Source organism: Egretta garzetta, unplaced genomic scaffold (assembly GCF_000687185.1).
Source record: "Egretta garzetta isolate BGI_Z169 unplaced genomic scaffold, ASM68718v1 scaffold251, whole genome shotgun sequence".
Taxonomy (NCBI): domain Eukaryota; kingdom Metazoa; phylum Chordata; class Aves; order Pelecaniformes; family Ardeidae; genus Egretta; species Egretta garzetta.
In genome coordinates this window covers 7094964-7118383 of record NW_009258952.1, presented here as the reverse complement: position 1 = coordinate 7118383, position 23420 = coordinate 7094964, and the positions used below count along the sequence as shown (strand labels likewise).

At 37.7% G+C, this 23420-nt stretch overlaps 1 protein-coding gene across 1 annotated transcript in view; it reads left to right on the top strand.

Moving 5' to 3' along the window:
- Positions 1–19102, top strand: part of CUNH8orf34 (chromosome unknown C8orf34 homolog) — a 179676-nt gene extending 160574 nt beyond the window's left edge. The window contains exons 11-13 of the mRNA XM_009634463.1: positions 8419–8539; positions 13197–13699; positions 18995–19102. Of these exons, the coding sequence (XP_009632758.1) occupies positions 8419–8539; positions 13197–13699; positions 18995–19102 (732 nt within the window). The remainder of the gene's footprint in view (positions 1–8418; positions 8540–13196; positions 13700–18994) is intronic.
- Positions 19103–23420: the final 4318 nt, after the last annotated feature.

Genomic DNA, 23420 nt, shown 5'->3' with positions numbered 1-23420 from the left:
CCTCCCTCGACCTGCTGGCCACACTTCTCCTGATGCAGCCCAGGGTACGGTGGCGCACACTGCCGGCTCATGTCCAGCTTTTCAATGCTTTATTTTTCACAAAGCGAGCTGACATTTGAAAAATCAAGAACTTACATTTTCAGTGCTGCACAATCCCAAACAAGGTGTACAGAATGAATAAACTAGTAAAGCTAGCAAAAAGCAGTTTGAAGTATTTACAGGAATCAGCATTCTTCCCAAGGGTTTTGCAAGGATTCAAAGTGGAATCAAGCATTCAAAATGTCCTTAGAGATCCTAGTTTACTGCAGGGCTCATTTTCTGACAAATATTTAATGTTACAAAAAGTGCTCGGCAAAATGAAAAGCTTTTTCTTGAGATTTTTGCCGTGCGGTGAACTCAGAGTCCTATTTTACTTTATGTTTCTGTAAATGAGTTTTATAAATATTTGGCTAGCAAGCTTTAAGAAAACACTGAAGTGATGTTAGGAAAAAATTAGGTGGGCTGGAATTCTGACAGAAACGGAAAAGTAAGGTATCAGGGGAAGTTACTAAATTTACAGTGACTAACAGAAAGAAAGAGGGCACATGCACTGGGCAGTTCATGCTGAGTAGCCTTTGCCTTCCCTCTGAGTTGCTTCTTTTACCACCTGGGTCTAACAGGACTCATGCTTATTGGGGTTTTTATGTGAATCTTTGCATTCACTCATCTTGCCTTGCATGTACACATAAAAAGGTATATTTTTCTTTGCAAATTATCCATGTAAGGCAAACCAATCCAAGTGTAACAGAAACTGTGGAAAAAAAAAGTTGTCCAACTGCAAAAGGCATTTCTGCATGAATTTGCCTTGGGTTTTTGCTCTTTATTACTGTGGGAAAAATACTCTAATGAATTCTTTTATAAAGGTGTTTTGTTTTAAATAATTTTTCTCCTGTTTTCCCTACTGCTTTGGAACTTTTCAGTTGCTTTCCTAGAAGGGATACACACATGGATTTTATGTGATAAATACAGAAATTCCTTAATGGTAATTCAATTTGTGAAATGACTTGAGGCTTCATGCACAAGGAAAAAATAAGCTTTTAATTCTTGCTATCAATATATGTTGAATACAGCTATATTTTGGTGATACATGATTTAAATTTTAATTGTTAGAAAATTTCTTATCTCTTCCCACTATTTTCCCTGGGAGCAATGCCAAAAAGTAACGTAATTACTTGTACATATTTCAGTATAATCGGCAGCTCTAAATCACCCAAACTTCAGTGTTTAACTGTCTATATATTTTTTGCTGGATTGGGGTCACTGTTTATCATTTAGCAGGTTAGTCATTAAAATAAGTATTTTAAGGTTCCACTGCCACATCAGGAGCAACATCAGTGTGCCTGTGAGGTCGTATGAATTATAAAGGTCATACTTATACACACAAAATTAGTGTGTTGTGATACAGAAGTTTGCAAATCCAAGTTGACTTGGATTGTGGAAATGAAGGCACATAAAGTTAAAATTTTAAATTTTAAATACTCTGTAAAAATAATAACAGGTAATATTACATTAGTGCAACTCTTCCACAGCTAGTCAAAAAAAACCTGCAAATGCGTAAGTTTAATTACTATTAGCGAAATTAATGATACAAGATAGTAGAAGACCATAATATCAAGGTTCTTGGGGAAATAAATGGTATTTCCTGCAAGAAGTTAAGCAAGTAGTTTGAAATATATACCTTGAACCTCTTTAGTTGAGACTTCCCCTATGTAAAACAAATTCCATAAAACAGATATAGCATTTTGTACATACAGCTACAAAACAGTTATTTCTTACTTTTAAAATTCTCTTTTACTTTGGAGAGCACCTGAAGTACTTAATTTTTTTTCCCCTCCACTTCTTACCTGCTGGTATTCTTTTTGCTGATATCATGTTGCATATTGCAAAACTTGAGCCCCCCTTGGTGCCTGCCTGACCCCTGTAATGCATGGTGGGGCTGCACCATCTCCCTGCCCGGACCCCCAGGGGCAAGGGCTGCTTCCAAAAAGGCCCCTGCTCCTCCCAAGGTCAGTTCATCAGCCGCCCTGGCAGGCGTTGCATGCAGCTTGTGGTTAGTGATGCCAAGGAGATCTTTCATGGGACAGACAGAAGGGCAGATGTCTTCTGGAGTAAAAATACTCTAAGTTGAAAATATTTAATCCTCTAAAATGGAATTTTAAATTGAAAGAATTTTCTGAACTTTAAAAAAATATAAACCAGTAAGTGCCTTGTTTTTACCTGTCCAAAATTTTGGTTTCTTGGGCATGACAAATTCAAAAATACTAGTCCAAATAACAGTAAATAAAACAGGACTGAAGCTTAGAAAGAATTGTTCTGGTTACATTTCAGGAACTGAAACAAATGTGATTCCCAGGTGCCCACATATTTCCTCCTTCCTTCTTGCTTGTAAACAGAAAGACTATGTAAGTTAACTTAAACTACCATTTTTTTAGTGTAAGGTTTAGTGTAAAATGTGCTGGCTGACTGCCATGGGAAGCAAAAAAGCTTGTAATTTCAATTACACGGCATTTCAAGTAGAACAGGCCCTAATGTGGAAGCTGGGGATTAGAGGTGGCTGCCAATATTGCAGCAGAGCTCTGAGAAGGTTTATTATTTTTACAGTACCAAAAAACCATGTTGACTAGCTCACCTTATGTCCTTGAGCAGACTATGGAAGCTGAAAGATTAAACATTTAGTGAACTCTTACAGAAAATATATGTTGTGTGAAGAACCTTCAAACAAAATATTGCACAAAAAGTTCCGCTGCGTGAATAACAACTGCCCTTGCAGCTGCTTGGTCAGAACAGAAGGGACGCTTCCAAACAAATTTTTCAATAAAGGCTATTTTTTTATATGTGGAGGGATATCTGTCAAACTTGTCTATTTAAGATATTCAAGCTATTCAGCAAAGAAATGGTAGGTTATACATAGAAAGCTAAGCATGGATGTCTTCCAGTATATGTCCTGAAGTTACCAATAAAATTTGCACCTGATTAGCAAAACTACATAGAAGAAAAAGTTCAATCAAAATGCATTTCATATCACAGAATGACAGAATGGCAGGGGTTGGAAGGGACCTCGGGAGATCATCCAGTCCAACCCCCTTGCTAAAGCAGGTTCACGCAGAGCAGGTTGCACAGGACATCGTCCAGGCAGGTTTTGAATATCTCCAAAGAAGGAGGCTCCACAGCCCTTCTGGGCAGCCTGTTCCAGTGCTCTGTCACCCTCAAAGTAAAGAAGTTCTTCATGTTCAAATGAAACCTCTTGTGCTTCAGTTTGTTCCCATTGCCCCTTGTCCTCTCGCTGGGCACCACTGCAAAGAGTCCGACTCTGTTCTCTGTTCTGACATCCACCCTTAAGATATTTGTATGTGTTGATGGGATCCCCTCTCAGTCTTCTCTCCTTCAGGCTAAACAAGTCCAGATCCCTCAGCCTTTCCTCATAGGGGAGATGCTCTATATATTTACAGCTTGCCAGGAACTAACTAATTAACTGGGTCTCACCTCCTTTTATTCATTTTATTGTGATCGTGCAATTCAGATAGTCTTTAAAAATGAAGAAGCACTTTCTCTTGTGGGGTGGGGACTGTTCCCACACCTGGAAAGAGATCATGTGTGTGCATGGACATGCATGTGAGTACCTGGGTGGTTTACTCTGAAGCAGGCCAAAATGACATAGAAACATAACACTGCATTGTTTATTAACACTTTTTATGGTCAGCAAGAAAGAGTAATTTATTTTCTAACAAGCACTTGATATCCAGATGATGTTGTAGGTAATTTGGAGACCTTCCTCTTGACCTTAGCTATTCTGAAATGTTGCACCTCTGTAGAACTCTTCCAGGTGTCAGTGGGTATTACACAGCCTGCATCAAGTCAGCTCCATGGTGAGATGAAGATATTCACATCTGCACTGTGTGGGTTTTTTTAGGGGTAAAAGCTATACTGATGCATGCTGTTAAACTAACATTGTGCTGCAGATTGAAGCACATATAGTGATCTTGGAAAAACTTCCTTATTCTTAATTCTTAATTGTATTTCCGTGCCACTGTGGCATTCCCAGTAAGTTATGGTATTTTCCAGAAGTTCAGGGAACCAATGATGAGGGAGATTACCTTTGGCTTTTTTCTTTTAGCGATAATTTGGCTAAGTGATCAAAGTAAAAAAAACCCAAAAAATTAATTAATGTATTTTATGTGGAGAAATTATGATGATATGTAAAGAAAGCCACTAAAGAAATGGACATATAATTGACCTAAAGAGTTGACAAATGTATCTTGAGGGCTTTGTTTGAACACACTTCTGGCACAAAGAAATGTTGCCTCACCTTCAAATTTTGAAGATGATGAACAGGGCCCAGAGCTGTTAGACAAGACAAGATGACTTTCAGGAACATCCTCAAATTTAGATGTTATTTTTCTTATTAATATAAATAGGTTATTTATAAATTTTGTGCTAACATTTATAAAGCTTAATGAGTGATCAAGGGCAATTGTAGTTTGGAAGATACAGAAGGAACTGGAAGGACTTCTATGCACATGCTTCTTACATATATGATATATTTTTCAACTGCTTTTAGTCAGTCGTTATCATTAAAGTCCAAGTTAACTGACATCAGTGTTTCATCTCTGCAATTCCTGGCCAGTAGATAAAGGGTAGGTTTTGGTGAAGTGGAATAAGAAGGTTTAAATAAATGGCTTGCAAGCCTGAATCCCTTTCTTAAGTGACATATCTGAACTGCTGCCATTCATCCAGTGGTGAGAAGGGGCACCAGTGAATTCTGCTAGAGCTGTACAAATTCATTTATCCTTGCATTTAAACTGACAAAGCCTCCTTGATTAACATCCCCTACTTTCAGCTCATGTTTATCTTTTAGGAAGAAGTTATATACATTGTGTGCTGGAGACACTGAGGACCTCTGTCTGTGTTTATCCATTATTCACTTAGATGAACTCTGTCTCAAAATGTTAAAAAATATTTTTTTATGTTCAATATTATTTCGATATATAGAAAAAAACATTACCTGAGCCTGCCTCCAAAAATGTTGATGGTTATAGCCCTGAAAATACCTAGCTTCAGAGAAGGAACAAAAAATGGTTACACTACAGTTTTAAGGTCTTAATAAACTCTTGTACCTTTTTTTTTCCAGATCATCATTATTTTCTATCAAATGAGTGTTTAATTGGAAGGCACTATTATAAGCACATAATTTATCATGAAATTAAATTGCTAATATTAAATGTCTCATCTTTCATAACTAGTATTGCAATACTGTTCTGGTCTTTTGTGAAGATATTGCCTGACAAAATGCCATAAGCTTGTAATATTACATAGAACAGAACAGAAAAATGCACAGGAAGAGTCACAGAATTTAGGCAAAAAAATCGTCCAAAGTTACTTCATTAATTTCACAGGGTGTTGGAACTGTGTATGTGAAAGGGAGTTTGGACATATAACAATATGTAATGGTAGAGACTGAATATATATATAAATGTATTTGTTTTAAATCATATACAAGATAAATATTTATTCTTAGAGAGAATGTATACATCTGTGCTACTTCCAGAACTGAACACAAACTCTGTATGTCTCTGTAGCTGTGTGTTAACAGGATGAAGGTGGACACAAATATTTATTAAACGCATGTGCGTACCTGCCTTTGTCTACCTGTATGTGCTTATACACAGGCATATCCATGTCTTACATTAACTTATATAAGATTTTAAATCCTGTATTGAAACATACAAAGGTATTACTGGTGTCTGATGATCTTTGTGATTTGGAGTCTCCTAACTGCAAGTTATTTAATTCAAATATTACTCCTGTTTTTATAAACATCTAAAACACTATCATGATGACCACCATTAAAGAATCGTTTTTCTCCAGTTATCTTAGATTCTGCTACAGGCAGTAGAGAGCTGCCTTTATTCAGAGAGTCACCTTAGTTGTATGTGTCCTACATGACTGCTGTGCATAAAGGAAAGAAATAAGGCAGAGGAAAAGGCAGAATGTAAGAAGAAACAGTAGAGGTTTGTAGAAGAGAAAATGGGCCATGGAGAGTGAAACCCTCTCACCAGGGCAATGTTTGGAAGTCTGTGTTTTTAGGATGTTAGGAAGTTACTGAAAACCCATGATAATTTGCATATGATAGACTTGAATGGTCAGAGTTAAGAATATTAGAAGAGAAATTTGGTCTTCAAGTGTTACCATAGATCACTGACTAGTTTTTATGCCCTATTTCATCAGAGTTTTATTTGTGTATGAAATTGTACTTTCAAAAAGGATTCATCCTTATAACCTTGGTGAATTTTTCCCTCCATAGTCATTATTGAAGACCTGCTTGTTTTTCCACCTTATGAAAATATACACTATAAAATGTATATATATGGCCTTTTTCTGCCATAAAAATCTGGGGACAAGAGTATATCTAAAAATAAATTGAAAATTAAATATTAGAGTTGTTACAGGCTCTGTTCCCCCTTCCCGTCTGTTATTTAGTTTCATTTATTTCAGATGATTTGTTCACAGAATCAAATACTCTTCCATCTAGGGATAAATACTGAGTAACTAATATCTATTAGAAATAAACACTTAGAGCTGTGAGTAATTTAATACAGATTAATATTCTGTAGTGACCTCAGCAAGACAGATTATGACTTGGATGGAGAATTCACAATGAGGACTGAAGTGCCAAATGCTCAAAATCTCTTGGGGAAGAGGTGAATCAGGTCTAGCGATAGGTCTGAAACTAATGTGTTTGCAGGATCAGTTCCACTTCTGACTAACTCAATGTTTTATTCAGCTGTTCCTGTGTATTTACCTGGGATTAAATACAGGTAACTTTAACCAGAGCAGAACTAGTGTAAAAAAACAATTGGCAAATCAAAAAATTTCAGTAGTGTTCAAAAAATGTTGAGTCAATAACAGAATTATCTGCAGCTTTGAACTATTTTGTGTGCTGGTAAATACGACTAGGGTTTTTAATGTACGCATGTGCTGCATTACAGTGTAGCTGTTGCTTTATAAATATGAATCTGTGTTAACATATTTTAAAGATACATGGTTCACAACGATCAGTTTCTTGGAACAGATTAAAAATTTTGTAAAATATATCCCATATAACATTTTATTTCTGCAGAATTATGCATACTTTTAGAAAAGGGATGGAAGCTACAGTGCTTTATATAGTGTTTGTGATTAAAGCAAAATTTTTGTGAATAGAGATGATATCAAGCCTATATTTTCATGTTCACCCTTTGAACACTCGGTACACCTTTCCCTATGACATGAGAGTCCGGCCAGACAGGTACCACCGCGTGCTGCAGCTGTCTGCAGCAGCCCACCCGTCTGCTGGCGATACGGTTCCAGACCGGCAGACTGCGTAGCAGCAGAGCCCTGTACGCCTCCCATGAATGGCACCACCAGTTTGGGTCTCCCTCCTCTACTCAATCATTCTTCTCCCTGAACGTCTTTGAAACCATGGCCCCTCTCTAAATTTGTTTGGCGTTTACCGAAAGATTAAAAAATTTATAAGAGGTGAATGACAATGAAACCGTTGCATAAGCCTTGCTTCTTTAGGAAACCTGGAAAGCAACAAAAACCCCCTAGGCTACAGATTAAATGTTTTGGTGAGGTAATAATGTAAAATTTATTTCAGATAGGCTGTTAAGAATGCTTTAATTAATGGGGTTTTTTGTTGTTTTTATGACCACGTCTTGCATACTTGATCGTATATGTTTTGTGTATTTCAAATAAGTATTAAAAAAACTTATCAAGTTTACCTCATAGTGTATTTTAAAATCATTTCTTGAAACTGTATTGAGTGGGTTCCAGAAAATGCAGATAATTTTGAATACCACAACATTCAATCGTGAAGTGACTGGGGAGGTGGTCTGTTTGCTGGCATCCCTTCCCAACTGCTGTGTTGCCCTGATGATTTAGTTGCTGTTCCTGAAAGGAATACTTCTTGCAGTGATAAAGCAGCACTGGAAATTTTGATCAGGAAATTCTGTGATATTCCCAGAAGTGCTGCTTTGCAGAGATATGGTGCCAAATGTTATGGTAATTTAAAGTAAGTGCAACCCCCACTAAGTAATTGGAACTGCACAGAATGTAAATCATTGAAGAAATTGTCCTGTTATGTCTCAGCAAGGAAGAAGAGCTTGTGTGAAGGTATATGTCTGAATTACTTTAGAATGGTTGATTTTAATTAATGCCTACTATTTATGTTATTTAAGGTAAGACATGGTATTTTGTGATATATTGTATAAAATGTTATATATTTTACAAAAAAATCAGCAGATTCACTATTCTGAATTAGAACACCACTTTTTTTTATTGTTTCACATCTAAATGTGAAACTGGATTAAAAGTATTCCCTTTTCTTTTTATCTGTGCAAGTCTCAGACAGTTTGGACCCTGGATGCCATGGGTGTCAGACCTGGAGGCTCCCCAAGGCAGAAACTCTTAAAGGACTCCTTAGCAGCGAAAGAACTTCAGACCATGGAAAAACACCTAGCTGGTATGTATGGTACCAAGGGATCATAGAAGACCCAGCAGTACTCACCCAGCTGGCTCTGCCAATGTTTCAGACGAAAGAAAAAATTATCTATCTCACATGCTGATGAGAACAGATAAAAACTTTAAACTTCCCTTTTTCTTCATTGAAGAGAAACGGCACAATTATTGTTGTGTTTGTAGATGTAATGAACTTTGCTGTAATTAGAGAAAATACAGTAATTAAACAGTAATTAAACTGTGTTAAATATACTGCAGTCTGACAGCTTAATAACGCACTTTTTTTTTTGTTGTTGTTTTCACATTTCACCAAGACTTACACAAATAAGGACGTACTGATGCTTCACCTACAGTTAAGTAGTCTTTAGAAAAGGCTGCAGTGGACCTTTAGCTTGAGAATAGATTACTCTGCAGGAAAAGCCCACCTTGTTCACGAGACTCCTGGCTGCGTGAAGTCTGTTAACTTGTGTGCAGTAGAACATCTGCAACATCTTTGATGGGGTAACCATTTCTGAAACATCAAACAACCCCCCCTTTTTTTTCAGTGAAAATATGTTTTAAAGCTCTATAAAAAATAATGAGGGATATCCTAGGATATAGTTTGCAATTTGTTCTTCTTTGTGATCAATGTTTTATATCTTCAGCTTCAGTTATAAGGTATAAAGTAGACCTATAGCATGGTAGTCCTATATTATGCATGCTATTTGCCATATGGTGAAAGATGAGCTTCATGGGCCAACTTTTCATAAAGTAATGCAGAGCTGGAACATAAAGACTGTATATGTAAGGTGGAGGGAGACATTAAATTTATCTGACCCTTCTTTCAAGTTATGCAGAGAGTGAGGCAGAGGACTTACCACTTTCAGGGTGATGTTCTAGAAGACTTTGGACATTTATCCTACCAGTAATACTGGTGTGAAAGGCTTGGGAGCTGTGTCCTCTTTAGACAGAGGTACAGCTGTTGTACTTTTGTCTAGGGGCTGTTGCAGCTGAAGCCAAGGCAGAAGACAAAGCTATGAGCACAATGAGGGAAGCTCTTTAGAAATAGTTTTTGCTCATAATGGAGCAAGAACTAAAAATGATGAATTCTACAAATGAAGATCTTTTAGACAGTTTTTATTTCTGACAACAGAGATACTGCCATTCTATTTTTTGACAGGTTCAAGTCACTGTAGCTATTAGAGATGTAGCCACTGCCAAACTAGACTGAAAATCGATGAGCCCTCTCTCTGTGCTGAAACTGCCAGGAATATCTAGTAGGAACCAGGAGACCAGCAGGCCAAGCTGTGGTCATCAGGTTTCTTTGGCATAGCAGGGACCTGAGTACCCCAGGGGCCTCTGCCACTGAGGTAGCACTTGCCTTCCCTTGTGTTGCTGCAGTTGTCACTCAGGAGGGGTCTGGTAAAGATCTCCCTACTTTGATTTATGTCCTAACTGGTCGCATTTCCATAGTTGTACAAGCTGTTCTTGTATGCAGTATGCTCTGAAACATGCAGTTCCTTTAGATCTCCCTAGACAAAGCTGACGGTAATAGATACAATATTCAACAGAAGATGGAATTTTAAATGCTTAATTGACTGTAAGCTAACTAGCTAGATTCACTTAGTCTCCGAGATTCAGTCTGCTGTTGTGTGACCTACAAGGTCTTCTCTCTCACATCAGTGCTGCTGTTGTCATTTGGCTTTGGGCCCGTTATTTTAGTAACGCTGTAACATGGGGTTCAGTCGTTCTACCGCTCAGTAATTTTTGACTGCCTGAAAAGTTCACAAGAAAACAGCCCAGTGATTAGACATTGGACTCTTGTATTCCTAATAATCCATGTCCTGTTATAATACCACTGCTGCTTGAGACAATTATTCTCCTCACAGACAAGCACAACATAATTTCCATGAAGAATCAGCTCAGAGGACCTCAGATAATAATGCTGTGGTTTTGCTTAGCCTTATTTGTCTCATACATTTGCAAAAGTTCAAGTGTCTCTGATATCAGCACGTCTCCTCGTTTCAGTTCTCTTACCAACTGCACCGTAACCTAGAATTCTACCCAGTACTAGGCAGTCATTTAAATGCCTGAATTATGACTTGGATTATCTGTGTAATGATGAAATGCGGTCCCCTGTCTCAGATACACCTTAAGGAGCCTGGCTTTCTCTTACGGACTACGTGCTGGATAAAACTCACTCCTAACATAAGGCACAATTTGGTGCCTGGGCCTAAATTAGGGACTAGCACCAACTGCAGCAGCTGCCTCAGTACCTTGATATTTGAAAGCAGCATTTTTACAAAATCAGATATTGAAGCAATCAGTTTTCTTTCCTTCTCTACATATGGCTTATGATACTTTTTTCTAAGATCCAGTCTCTTATGTTACTGTAGCTGCTTTATATCACATGCAAGTGGAGAATATGGGTTTTTTGGTAGTTAATGCCATTATCTTGCCAACTTGATTTGTTACACTGATTCTGTGGTCATTGGGTGCTTCTGGAATATATTTTACCACAAGAAGAACTGTTAAATGCATAAACAGCTTGTAAGCGCATTATGAGTCATATCCTTATTCTCGTATTTCTGATATGAAAATAAAATGCCTTTGTGTTGCTCTGTTGCCTGCATTTTATTTTCCTTTAAATGACATTGACAAGGGATTTAAAAAATCCTAAGTCATAATTCAATTCTGGTATTTACTATGGATCAGATAATACTGTAAAGCTGGAGATGTGTGATTTTTTTTATTTCTGGATGAAAAACTGAGCTTGAAGTAAAATCAAAAAGAGGATGTGTGCTAAATAAAACTGAATAATTACACTATAGAAACATGTTAATTATATATGGAGAAATTATTGGAATAATTGATTTATCTGCAGGCTTCATTACTTTATGGAATTAAGAAAACATGAGCCAGAATAAAACATTCATTTAACTCTTATTAAATCATTCAATATTCAGATAATTTCTCAGCATGCTGTATTATCATGGGCAAGTTAGAGGTCTGTAATTCTGCAGACATTGGCTAAGCTGAATCTTTAAAAGAACATATTCCTCCTTTGGTTTAAATCAGGTAGCCCACATTGTCATTTATTGCCCCCTGAATTTTTGCCAGGCACCTTACAAATGCCAAAGTGATGTGTATTGATTTTTTTAAAAGCATAATGGGAAGAGTACTTCAAGACATAATTATTTCAAAATGGAAATAATTAATTTTAAGAGATCAGCAAGGTAGCAGTTAGAAATATTCTTAACTGTGTGCTAGAAACAATAACTATGTTTTGAAATTTGCTAACAGCAAAGCATTTAAACTTTAAAGCATTGAGAGACACTTTTAGCTGAGGCTTTCACAACTATTTCAGTTTTACCAGCTTTTCTAGTAATAGCATTTGAAATGTGGAATATCTTGTGTCAGACTAGTAACATGAAATTGTCATGGCTTATTTTCCTGTTTTCAGGGTGTTGTTATAAAATAAGTTAAATGTGGCACATCTTTAATTAAGTGCAGCATTTCTTTTATGCCTACTGGCAAACACAAGTGAAAGAAAATCTGATATTTACAATATGCAGTTTAGAATCTGTTTCTTTTAGGACTTCTAGAACCTGAAATTATTGTTATCAACATAAAAATTAAATGCTTATTTTATGTAAGTTCACTTAATAGGTGTTTAAATCAGTAGAGCCTTGCTGATTTACAGCTTTGGGGGACTGTGATTTGTACAGTTTAATGGGAAATGGCATTGCTTTTCTAAATATAACCAACTGTCCCTATCAAAACCAAGTTGCAGTAGAGTACATGCCAGTGAAAGTTCCTAACAATTGTGTAAGGTAAAATAAACTTGAATAAACTGTTCCTTAAGCTTGACATTTTTACTTGCAAGGACTTTCAGTATGTTAGCAATGCTAACATAAATTCCAGCTGCACTCACCTAACTGTGGGATGTATCTGATTTAATTCATTAGAAGCATTAATATAATTTAAATGAATCCAGAAGACACTTCATCACTAGCCCCGATCTCTTCTGTTTTTAAATATGATCTTATTCCTTATGGATGTGTGAGGGGCAGGGACTGGACCACCAGATAACGGCCACCTTTTCTCCTTGGATTCTAGATGTTGGTGACCCTGCCACCTGCTGTGGCACTGATGGCAGGCCAGAACACAAAATTCAGATTCAAACAGGATCACAGATCCAGATGTGCCAGAGTTCAAGGGTTATTTCCCCCAGAGTTTTGGTTGGGCAACAGACAGCAAGGCAAGAAGCAAAAGTCTTTCCTTGAACCAGTCTTGGATTCCCTTTGCTGCAGCTTAGGATGGCAGGTTTAGCTCACCTCTCCATCTTGGTTTGATACTAATGAGAAACTGTACAAAAGCCACAGAGAGAAAACTCTGAAGAAACGAGAGGGATTTTTATAGGTTGTATTGACGTTCAATGAAGTGGTAATATTTCATTTCTGTGGGATAGTCGTGTTTGCAGTAAGTCAAATGTAAATAAACTTTGAGGAAATGCTTGTCAAACATTTGAACTGTTAATTCTGATGCCTTATTAAGGGTGAGTAGATTTTCTCTGCATAGCTTAGGTTGTGACTTACATTGGAGAAAATAAGAGTTCTAAACCAGAGAGAAACAGAAAGTGAGTTTCTTTCTTTCTTTTTTGTTTGTGTGTGTGTGCACAGATATTGAGAAGGACCTAGCACTATGGGAAGAAGCAAGGCTCTCAAGAAGCCCTAGTATCCAACATCATAATTTAGCTACATCTGACCATCAAGGCAATCTTCAAGCTACACAGGGCCAAAATCCAAGGCCTCAGGTGCCAACTCAGACGGGGAAGAACATTCAGCTCCAAGCAAACAAATCACCACCGCTGCCCACTAACAGCAGAACACAGGTGTCCAGTGTTGCAAACAGTAGGCCTCCAACACCCAGTGCACAAACCAACAGGCCACCAACTCCATCAGCTCCAGGGAGCAGACCTGTGACCCCGAATAGCTTGCTGTCACGGCCTCTTACCCCTAGCAACCAAGGAAATAGGGAAGGCATCATTAGTATGCAAAGAAGCAGATCTTTGACATCTAAGAGCCAAATGGGGAGGACCCTCAGCGCTGCTTCAGGGCTCTCTGTGCCAATGAGTGGAGACATTGTTGGAACTGTCACTACTCAAAGAAGCAGTTTATCAGAAGTAAGATTTTCAATTTAATGTTTTTGCTATGTTTAAGAGCTGCTATAACGTGAAGACTAGATTGTGTTTTATGTTGAAGTAACATCAGTGTACCTAATGTGACTTACTACTCTGAAAAGAACTTGAAATATAATGATGACAATATTAGCAAGGAAATACTGCTCAGCTTTGAGAGGTACTGATTGAGAATGTCAGGGTTATTACAGAAATCATACTGAAACAGTCATGCCCCCCAAATTTTCAGGAGCTCTGTAGGGTTTTGCCTGTATGATGCATAGCGGGTTTATTAGCCTTACAGTTTCTGAGAGGTGCGTACCTCTGGAATATTAAACACAACTTTATCTTATCTTTATGATTCCAGGGTATTTTTTTCCTACTGCACTGACAGTGCATAACATTTCCTTGGTCTGCTTTTTCTTTCATTTTTTGGACACACTGGAGTGATAAGTTAAGCATCACTTAATGGACAGATTTTCCAAAATGCAAAACTGAACTGCAATGAAAAAATGTCCAGCATCATTGAATTGCTGCCTAATGCTATGTGCATGTTAACTAGGCTGACTCAGAGCATAAAAACTTCCTGTCCCATATCAATGCCTTTTACAGGATTAGTGTTTCTTTAAAACAAAACAAAACAACAAGTTAAAGTACCTTGTAAATTTTGAGTGGGGTTCTCCTCTGCTAACCTTAACTGCCTTAAAGATAACTCTAATGTGGAGGCAGTGTAAATAAAAGCACCTGTGAAAGAATAGCCCTGCTGTCTATCTCCGATACATGCCTTATAAAGGTGAGGGTTTTTTCTCAGGAAATGTAAGTCCTTCTATACTGACTTGAGAAGGACGTACAAGTCTAGATTGCTAATTTTTTAATGGTGGAATAGGTTGGTTCCCACCATGTATTACCAATCTCTTCGTAATCCATTTGTCAAAGCCTGGAGACCTTTTTTCCAAGACTGAAAAAATCATACCTTTAGATAATTGTTTCTGAGAAGTATCGTTTGTTGTAAAAATCTGTTGGGTATGACACTTGACAACAACGTATTATCAGTCTAATGACTTCTTAAAGAAATTTTAAAATGTTCTTTATAATAATATTGCTTAGAGAAGCTTGTAGGAAAATTAGAGATTTGATACTCAGTATAATCTTGCAATTAAGTATATGGCCTCCATTATTTATTATGAAAGAAAGGAAATGAGGCACAGATAACTCTTGAACTAAAGAATTTGGGGAGCAAATCTTACTTAAATATGGTGGTGAAAAAAATTCCTCATTTTGGTGTTTGAATGGCAGTGCACAAATCCCATCACTCGACCTACTTCTTCACCTAGAACTGGATATCCAGCTTAAAGACATGAGGACTAAAGGTGACTACAGCTCTGTTGAAAGTAACTTCACTGACAGTTAATATATTTTCAAACCAGAAGTTTTCCATGGAAAAAAATACATAATTGTAACAAATCTATTTTTTGACAAACAAAACCCCTTTGTCTCCTGTTTTGAGGGGTTGGGTGTGTTTGTGTGTTGGAATTTTCTCACATACCAGAAAACAAGAATTGAAATTAATTTTTAATTAAAAACATTCAGAAGAAATGAAGGGTTTCATTGTTTTCCACTAAGCACTTCACTCCTCTTTTTTTTTTTTTTCTTTCTTTTTAAGCAGTCTTGTTTTAACTGATACATAGTTATGTGATGCCAACTAGAATTACTGTATGGACTCCCAAAAGTGCCATGTAATGAACACTGCATCTCCACCAAGGGACATCTAATCTGTCCATCACTTCTGATCTTCCCTCTAACAAGGCAGGCAATTAAGAAAGTGTTCTTCCACAGCCTTTCTGTAGTTATAGTAAGAATAACCATGAGTCCCATTTCATTTGCTGTGACTTGTTACTTCTGTTTGCCAAATCCCAAGCTTTGCTGATAGCTCTTACAATGTGCCCTGTTATACTTTTAATATATGTGTATATATATGTCTCAAGAACTTTAAGAAATGAGCCATATTATTACCCTGTTTTACAGTTAGAATAGCATGGCCAGTTTCATCCAGCAAGCCCACTGTAAAGCTGGAGTTAAAAGTCAGCGTTTCTATGCAGGATCGAATCCTCTGTTATAATCCCTTCTAGAAGTGACAAATTCTTTTCTTTCTCTTTGCTCACTGGGTACAATAGTACGTTGGCTGCTAGTGACCCAGCTTAAACCCTATTTATCCTTTCCTGACATGCACAAGTGACCTTTGACTTAATGGAAACTCGTCTTGGCACTAGCTCTGCTTCCAAGGGGAAAACCAAGGGAAAAAGTAAGACACGTTCATACTGAAGACCTTCCTCTGCCAAGCTCTAAAGGCCCTCAGATGTCAGAAAGTAGCTGATGGAGGTCTGGCCGCCCCCAGCCCCATCTTTGGAGTGTTATGCTAGAAGTTTTGGGAGCTCTTTTAAGCTGTCTTTGCCCACTGAAGTTCCTGGTCATGTAGAGAAGTGGGATTAGACAGAACATACCTAGGAAGTCTCTCTGTTCAGTGACATTTTTTGCCATGTTAGAGGTGTCCCCCTATTTGTGGCCATGTGATTTCATTCTCTTGTATCACAGCTTCTCTCTGACCATGGAGACAAATTTTAAAAAGTCAAAGGTGGGGTAGGAGAAGATCAACAAAGTTCTGTCTTTGTACTTTTACAAATCACAAACATATAAAACTGGAGGCTGATACTGTAAATTATTTTGCAACTTTCATTGTAGGTTTTGTATCCTCTTCCTGTATAAAAACAGTAAAATAAAAGAAGGGAAACTGCCTTTATTCTTCTTAGCCTTATGTTGTGAACTGGGAATTTCTGCTAGATGTAAATACACTGTGGTTATATTGCCAATCATACAGAAGATACTATGATAAGATTGTGCAAATAATTCTGCTTCCTTACTCTTTGGTGGTGTTAATGGAATTAACCAGTACAAAGTTGATATCTACTTGATGAGAATAAGTCAGCTGAAAAGGATGTGATTACTGGCTACCAGGAGCATGTTTTACCATAAGAAGCTTGAATTAAAGAATTCAGAATCTGCATGGGTTTACACTGTGTGCTGTCACTTGTTTATTTATCAGGAATTTTAACATATCTCTCAATGCCTTAGGTATGCTTCCTAGGTTGTAGTGTGTTTCAGAATCTAAACAGAGTTTAGCAAGTCTAAAATACAAGAATATTACTTATAAATACAATTCAGAGTTGTTCTTAAATTTTAGTAAAGTTCATGCTATAGCTCAGGGTGGTTTAATCTTGTTATAGCACAAATCTTAAATAATTTGGCAAGTACTTAGCACATCAGCTGTTAAGAACGTTCTGGGTTTTTTTAATGCTCAAGACTTATAATGATCTGAGATTTTGTGGACAAGTTCTGCCTCTTGGCACACATAATATTACAAAGTTCCAACAGGTGTGTTTTATTATCAGCTCTGTTCAAGGCTGAATTGAATTATAGTAAAGAAATGCTACCTAGAGAAATAGTTTTATTATCTCTATATGACTAATAAATCAAGGTTCCAAATCCTTTGGCAGAGATACTTTTATGCATTTACCTTATCCTTTGGTGTTTTGTATAAATTGACAAAGGAATGTTGAATCCTGCTTATCTCTTTAGGATGGATTCCATTAAAGTGACACAATTCTGTGATAGCTATCAGTAGCTGTTGAGATGAAAATACTACTGACTCCCTTGTTTGCCATTTCATTTTCTGAACACTTGGAATTTTACAGTCGCTTTATTTATTCAGATAGTTTAAAGTGGTATTCAGTAATCTTTATGGGTCTGTCATTGTTAACAGCGGGAAATTTCAGCTTATTTGAATACAGCATTGATTAAAACAAGTTTTCCTCCTACTTACTGGAGTATAGAGGATAACTTGATGTGATGAGGACTCTCTTTTTGCCCAGATATTTCCATTCTCTTCTGCTGCCTGGTGCAGTTCTTTGCTCTGTGGTTTTGGAACATGAAAAAGTATGCCGATCGGGGTGAGAGCCACCCGCTTCTGCCGCAAGAATCCTGTTCCGTGAACCATAACTCTGTGTCCCGTTCAAGTGCTGTAGTCAGCAACTTTCTCACTGAGAAACACGGAGCACATCTGAAATGGCAATACATGCATAAGGCCTGGAGCTCCTGCCTGAGCTCAGTGTTGCACCATCGCAGCAGTCTTTGTGGATCTTTTAACAGATTACTAACAGAATTAATAATTTACTCCCAGTGAGTTAAATCTTGATTGAACAGCCTTCAGTCTCCAAGAGCTGGTTTAAACAAGCCTGGTTTCTGTTTTTAAACCAGAGAGCCTAACAATAAAAATTATGCTGTAGCACTGTGCAATGCAATTTAATTTTGAATATGTAGATTCTGGTTTCCAGCTGGTGTAAAAGAAGGCAGGGCTACTACCCCCTTTTTTTCAGGTACTTATAAGAATCTGGCCAGTAATTTTATGATATCTGGCCAATGTTTAAATTCTCTTTTAGAGACTAGGCTTGCATGTTTTGAATTGCATTTGAAAATAAAACTATGCATTCCAGTCTCATCTCTCACCTTGAACGTTGCAAAGAAACCTGTCAAAGTATTTTATATGTCTGCATGTGTACGTGCTCACGTACATATGTGTGTGTGTATGGAAAAATATTTTTATATGCATACATGTATATTTTATATAAAAAGGAGGCCATTGTAAAACATTTTAAAAACCATATATTTAGCTGCATATGGATTTTTAACTGTGTAAAACTTTTATATTTTGATGCTTAGGGTTTTATGGTATCTTGGAGACACAAGTTTCCATAGCATTTTTCCTTCCTAGGCTTTCTCCTTCTCCAATAAAACCATAGGTTCTAAATCAAGTTTCAGGTCCTTGTTTTTACTAGATTGGAGACAATGAAAGTTCTGACAAATCAAAGCCTTACTTAAGTGAATCGTGCATGACATGTCTAGGCATAGTCCAAAAACTGGAGGGACAGATGGAATATCTGCATTAAAATTGTGTTCTGTGTCACTGCATTTCTAAGATGAGTATGTATATGTCTGTGGCTCTAGCAGATAGCTAAAGATACTTTTTTTTTTTTTTTTTAAGAACAGATAAATAAATAAGAATTAAAAAAAGATCTAGGGAGCCTGCATATCCTCTACGTTCTGGTTTTATTTCACAGCAAGATTGGTTTTTTTTTATTTAAAGGCCTTCTCCTCTCTACTTAATTGAGGCTAGAGTGTTTGCTACAGTCTGCATTTATATAGAACCATTCTCTGTCATTTTATCTAAAATAGATCTGTTTGTGGCAGGATGAATTCTTACAACAGCTTCAGCTTGCTCATCAACCTTGGATATTGCCGAGTGACACAGAAAGTGAAGGAGTTGAAGCTGACCAAGACAAATGTAAGTATATTTGATAGGACCAGATAATATGTCAAAAACTCTCAAACTTTTAACTTCTCTTTTTTGTATCTTCAAATCCTGTGACGATGTCATGCCTGCTCACAGGAGCTTTTCTCATAAGTACTAATTAGTCATTTGTTTGAGGGCTGAACTTTATAGGATTGATTTACATAAGCTTTTCTACAGCCCCCGAATCACAACAGAATGATCACAGGCTGCAGTTTACTTAGCTAAGTGAAACAGTTTGTCCTGATGTATTAAAGTAGGTGTTCCAGAGAAGTAGCATGAAGTTGAAATAGTTACCCTGTTTAGTAAATCTGTATTGACCAGCAAAAAAACCCCACAGAAAAATCCAGTAGCTCTGAAAAGTAGAGCCTCCCTCCTCAGGCCTGCGACCCCATTACCTCTGTCTTGCCCACATTCTTTTGAATTCCTCTGTATGAAAAAAAGAGTTCTTAATCACACAAGTAATCCTTAATATCCTACACTCTTTGAAGCAGTTGTCTAATCATGAAAGCAAAGGTCAGCAGGATCATAATCTAAATGACAGAACAAGTAAGAACAAGTACCATGCTATAAATCACAATACATTCAAACTGTAGCAAGTTCTATCTGCCTACAAGGTACCTGTAAATAATCTTGCTGAAAATATTAAATGTTTTGCTTTTTTTTAAAATTCATGGTAGTTTTGTGATCTGCAAGGGTGAATATGCAAACTATTTCCTAATCTATTTTAGGTGATACTTGAAAAGAACGGGTGATTTAATCAGTGTGTTTAGGAAACTTAATACATTCTACTAAAACTGCTTTAAACATGCAGAGTTAAAAGTAAGAAAAAGCCAATTTCTTCACAGAATGGAACAGTGTGTAAGGGACTATTGATTAATAATAAGCATGCCAGATAAACAGAATATATTTTTAAATTATACCACCTAAAAAAATCAAGAATTTTCTATTCATATACCAGCTTCACAAATCCATACATAGCCTGGGGTTTGACTATGAAATTTCAATTTACATAATGAGATACTGAAGTGCATATGCCAGTTTCTTTAACACTAATGCAGTGTTAAAATGAAGTTATGTGTCTCCAGCTGATTTTAGTCCAAAGCCAGTAGGTCCAGTTTGACTTGCACCTGAACCTTTCACTTATCTTTGGGCTGAAGCTCACCTTAGATGACCAAAGGGAGAGCCTGGTACCTGGCTTTCCTGTGCACGTGAATATTCCTCTCTCTTTTCTGTAATGAATTTACAATCCCACAAACACTGGTAGGACTGGCTGTGCACGCATAGGCTGGTGCTAATTATGTGATCAGGGAGACTGATGCTTCAGGACATGTCAGATGCACAGCACGGTTCTTTTATAGCTGCTGTGCCTGAATTGCATGGGTGCGGAGACTTCTGAGCATTTAAGATCCTGTGTTATAATGTTCCAAGAATCCTGGTAGATCATTGTCACTGCCCAGTGTGTCTGAGTGGTAAATTATAGATAAAAGTTTTGGTCCTACCACCAGATCACTAGAGATGATAGTTGCCTAACTAATAACAATTGTTTTTCCTGGATCTGATGGCACCAAGAACAGAGAAGGGAAAGAAGGTTGCTATAAGCTATAGTTTCTGACCAACAGTTACAGCATGCTGTTAAGGGCATTGTCCCCATACCTGTTAAACATTGATGGGTTTGGGGCATCGACCACCTCTCTAGGAAGCTTGTTCCAGTGTTTCACCACCCTCTAGGTAAATAAATGCTTCCTAACGTCCAGTCAAAACCTCCCCTGGCGCAGCTTTGAACCATTCCCACACGTCCTACCACTGGATACCAGGGAGAAGAGTTCTCAGCCTCCTTTTCTCCAAACTAGACAAGCCCAAATTCCTTAGCTGATTCTCCTGGGACATTCCTTCCAGCCCTTTCATCAGCTTTGTTGCCCTCTGGATGCATTCAACGACCTTCACATCCTTCTTAAATCGTGGGGCCCAGAACTCCGCACAGTACTCAAGGTGAGGCCGCACCAACACTGAACACAGCGGGATAATCACTTCTTTCGTGGGATGCACCCCAGGACAGGGTTTGCCCTCTGGCTGCCAGGGCGCACTGCTGGCTCACACCGAGCCTGCTGCCAACCAGCACCCGCAGATCCATTTCTGCAGGGCTGCTCTCCAGCTGCTCCTCTCCCAGTTTATATTTGTGCCTGGCATTACTTCATTCCAGGTGCAGGATCCAGCATTTGGACTTGTTAAATTTATGGCATTAATGATTACCCAGTGCTCCAATCTATCTAGATCCCTCTGCAATGCCTTCTGTCTCTCAAGAGAGTCAACAGCACCTCCCAGTTTGGTATCACCAGCAAACTTGCTAATGGTGCATTCAACTCCTGCATCTAGATTGTTGATAAATATATTGAACAGCACTGACCTTAGAATTCAACCCTGAGGGACACTGCTGGTGACTGGTTGCCAGTCAGATGTAGCCCCATTGATTACAGCCCCTTGAGCTCTGCCCTTCAGCCAGTTCTTCACCCGATGCACCATGAGCCTGCTTATCCCACGGTTGGACAACTTGTCCAGAAGGATTCTGTGAGGGACAATATCAAAAGCCTTACTAAAATCCAGAAAAACTACATCCACTGCCTTCCCTTCACCCACTAGGCAGGTGACCTTGTCATGGAAGGGTATCAGATTAGTGAAACAGGACTTTCCCTTTGTGAACCCATGTCATCTGTGCAGTTAACTGCAGTGTAGTTAGTTAGCTGCTGCACCCTTGATAGTAGGTCTGTGTTTTTACTAATACAACTAAAGGAGTAGAACAAAAATGTTTGGTCAAAGCAATACTTTCTGTATCTAAAATATAACAATAGTAATAATAATAGTAATAATAATAATAATAATAATAATAACAACAACAACAACACTAATAGTGTTATCATCCCCATCTCTGGTTATATGCTAATGTCACTGCCAAGCGGAAGGTGTAGAACTGCCACTGCTGACAAAGAGAAGCTGCCAATGCCCAGATGTAAGGTGGGGAGTCAGTGAGGGGCTTGGCATAGTTGCTGATGCCAGTGCTTGTAAGCAGAGCAGCTGGCAAGATTACACATCATTTTTCACCCTAAAGTTAATAAATCTGTGTGGATGTTGTGTGTGTGATTTAGTGTTGAGGGGGCCCAGGAGTTCATAATTTATGAGTTTGAGCAGAAGAGCTGCAAAATTAATCTTTACAATAGCAACACCTGTTCTTTGACTCAGCTTTTAATAAATTATATGTGGATAATATTTACCACATTCTTTGACTACTTTGAGATAATAGCAGCCAGGTGTAAAACTAGTTTACGGTAGTGGGAAAACTAACAAGGCAAAAAGAGAAGCTATGTGAGTCACCTTGATTTCTTTTAAATTAATACCTTCTGGTTAGTGTTCTATAAGAAAAATAATGAAAAAATTTGGGGGGTAACAGTTTCAAATGTAGTCAGATGTAAGAGTTTAAAGAGGCTATTTTCAAAGCCAATGATAGCAGAACAGAATTGGGTCATTTTGGCATCCCAGTATCTCCCAACAAACATCATTTGCAAAACAGATACAACAGCACACATCCTGTCTTATGGAAATGAGATCTAGGCTCTCAGCTCTTGTAAATCAGACTTTACTTTCTAAATCCTTCAGGCGCTCTGACAGTATTTTAAAAATTTATCCTTATCAGCGAGATCCAAAGATAACTGGAAGTCAATCATTTTTAAAGCTTCATACCAATTATGACAAAAATTGAAATCAAATAGGTACTCATGTAGAGAAGTATAAATGATTACAGCTTAAAAGTTTTGTTATGTTAAAGAAGGAAACAAAAACATTTTTAAGAAGCATCGTTGATTTTTTTAGCGTTCTCTCTCCTTCCTCTTTATGTGATTAAGTTTGTGGCCATATGTCAGAGAGAAAGAAGTTCTGCTTGCTAGATGTGTTCTCCTTTGATACTCTACACACTGAGCAAAGAGAAGTGAAAATGGCCAAGGCAGTATGACCCAAAATCAAGGGTTTGTGGTTCTCTTTTGATTTTAGTGCCACTAAAAGGCCTGTAGACAGGACCTCATGTGTCTTCCTCCTCAGCTGTCGTTCTGCAGACAGTTCCCCATTATATTATCTATAGTAGTTTGCTTATGTGCTGATTCTCTGCAAAGTGTTTTCAGAGGACGCATAGAGATCATGCTTGGAAAGAGGAGGGATCTGGAGAAAATATTTACCACTTCCACAGTACTTCAGTTTGGTGGGAGTTCTTTGAGCTGGCAAAAATAATTTTATTCTTTATGGGGTACTGATGCAAGGGAACAAAAGAGCTGCATCTAC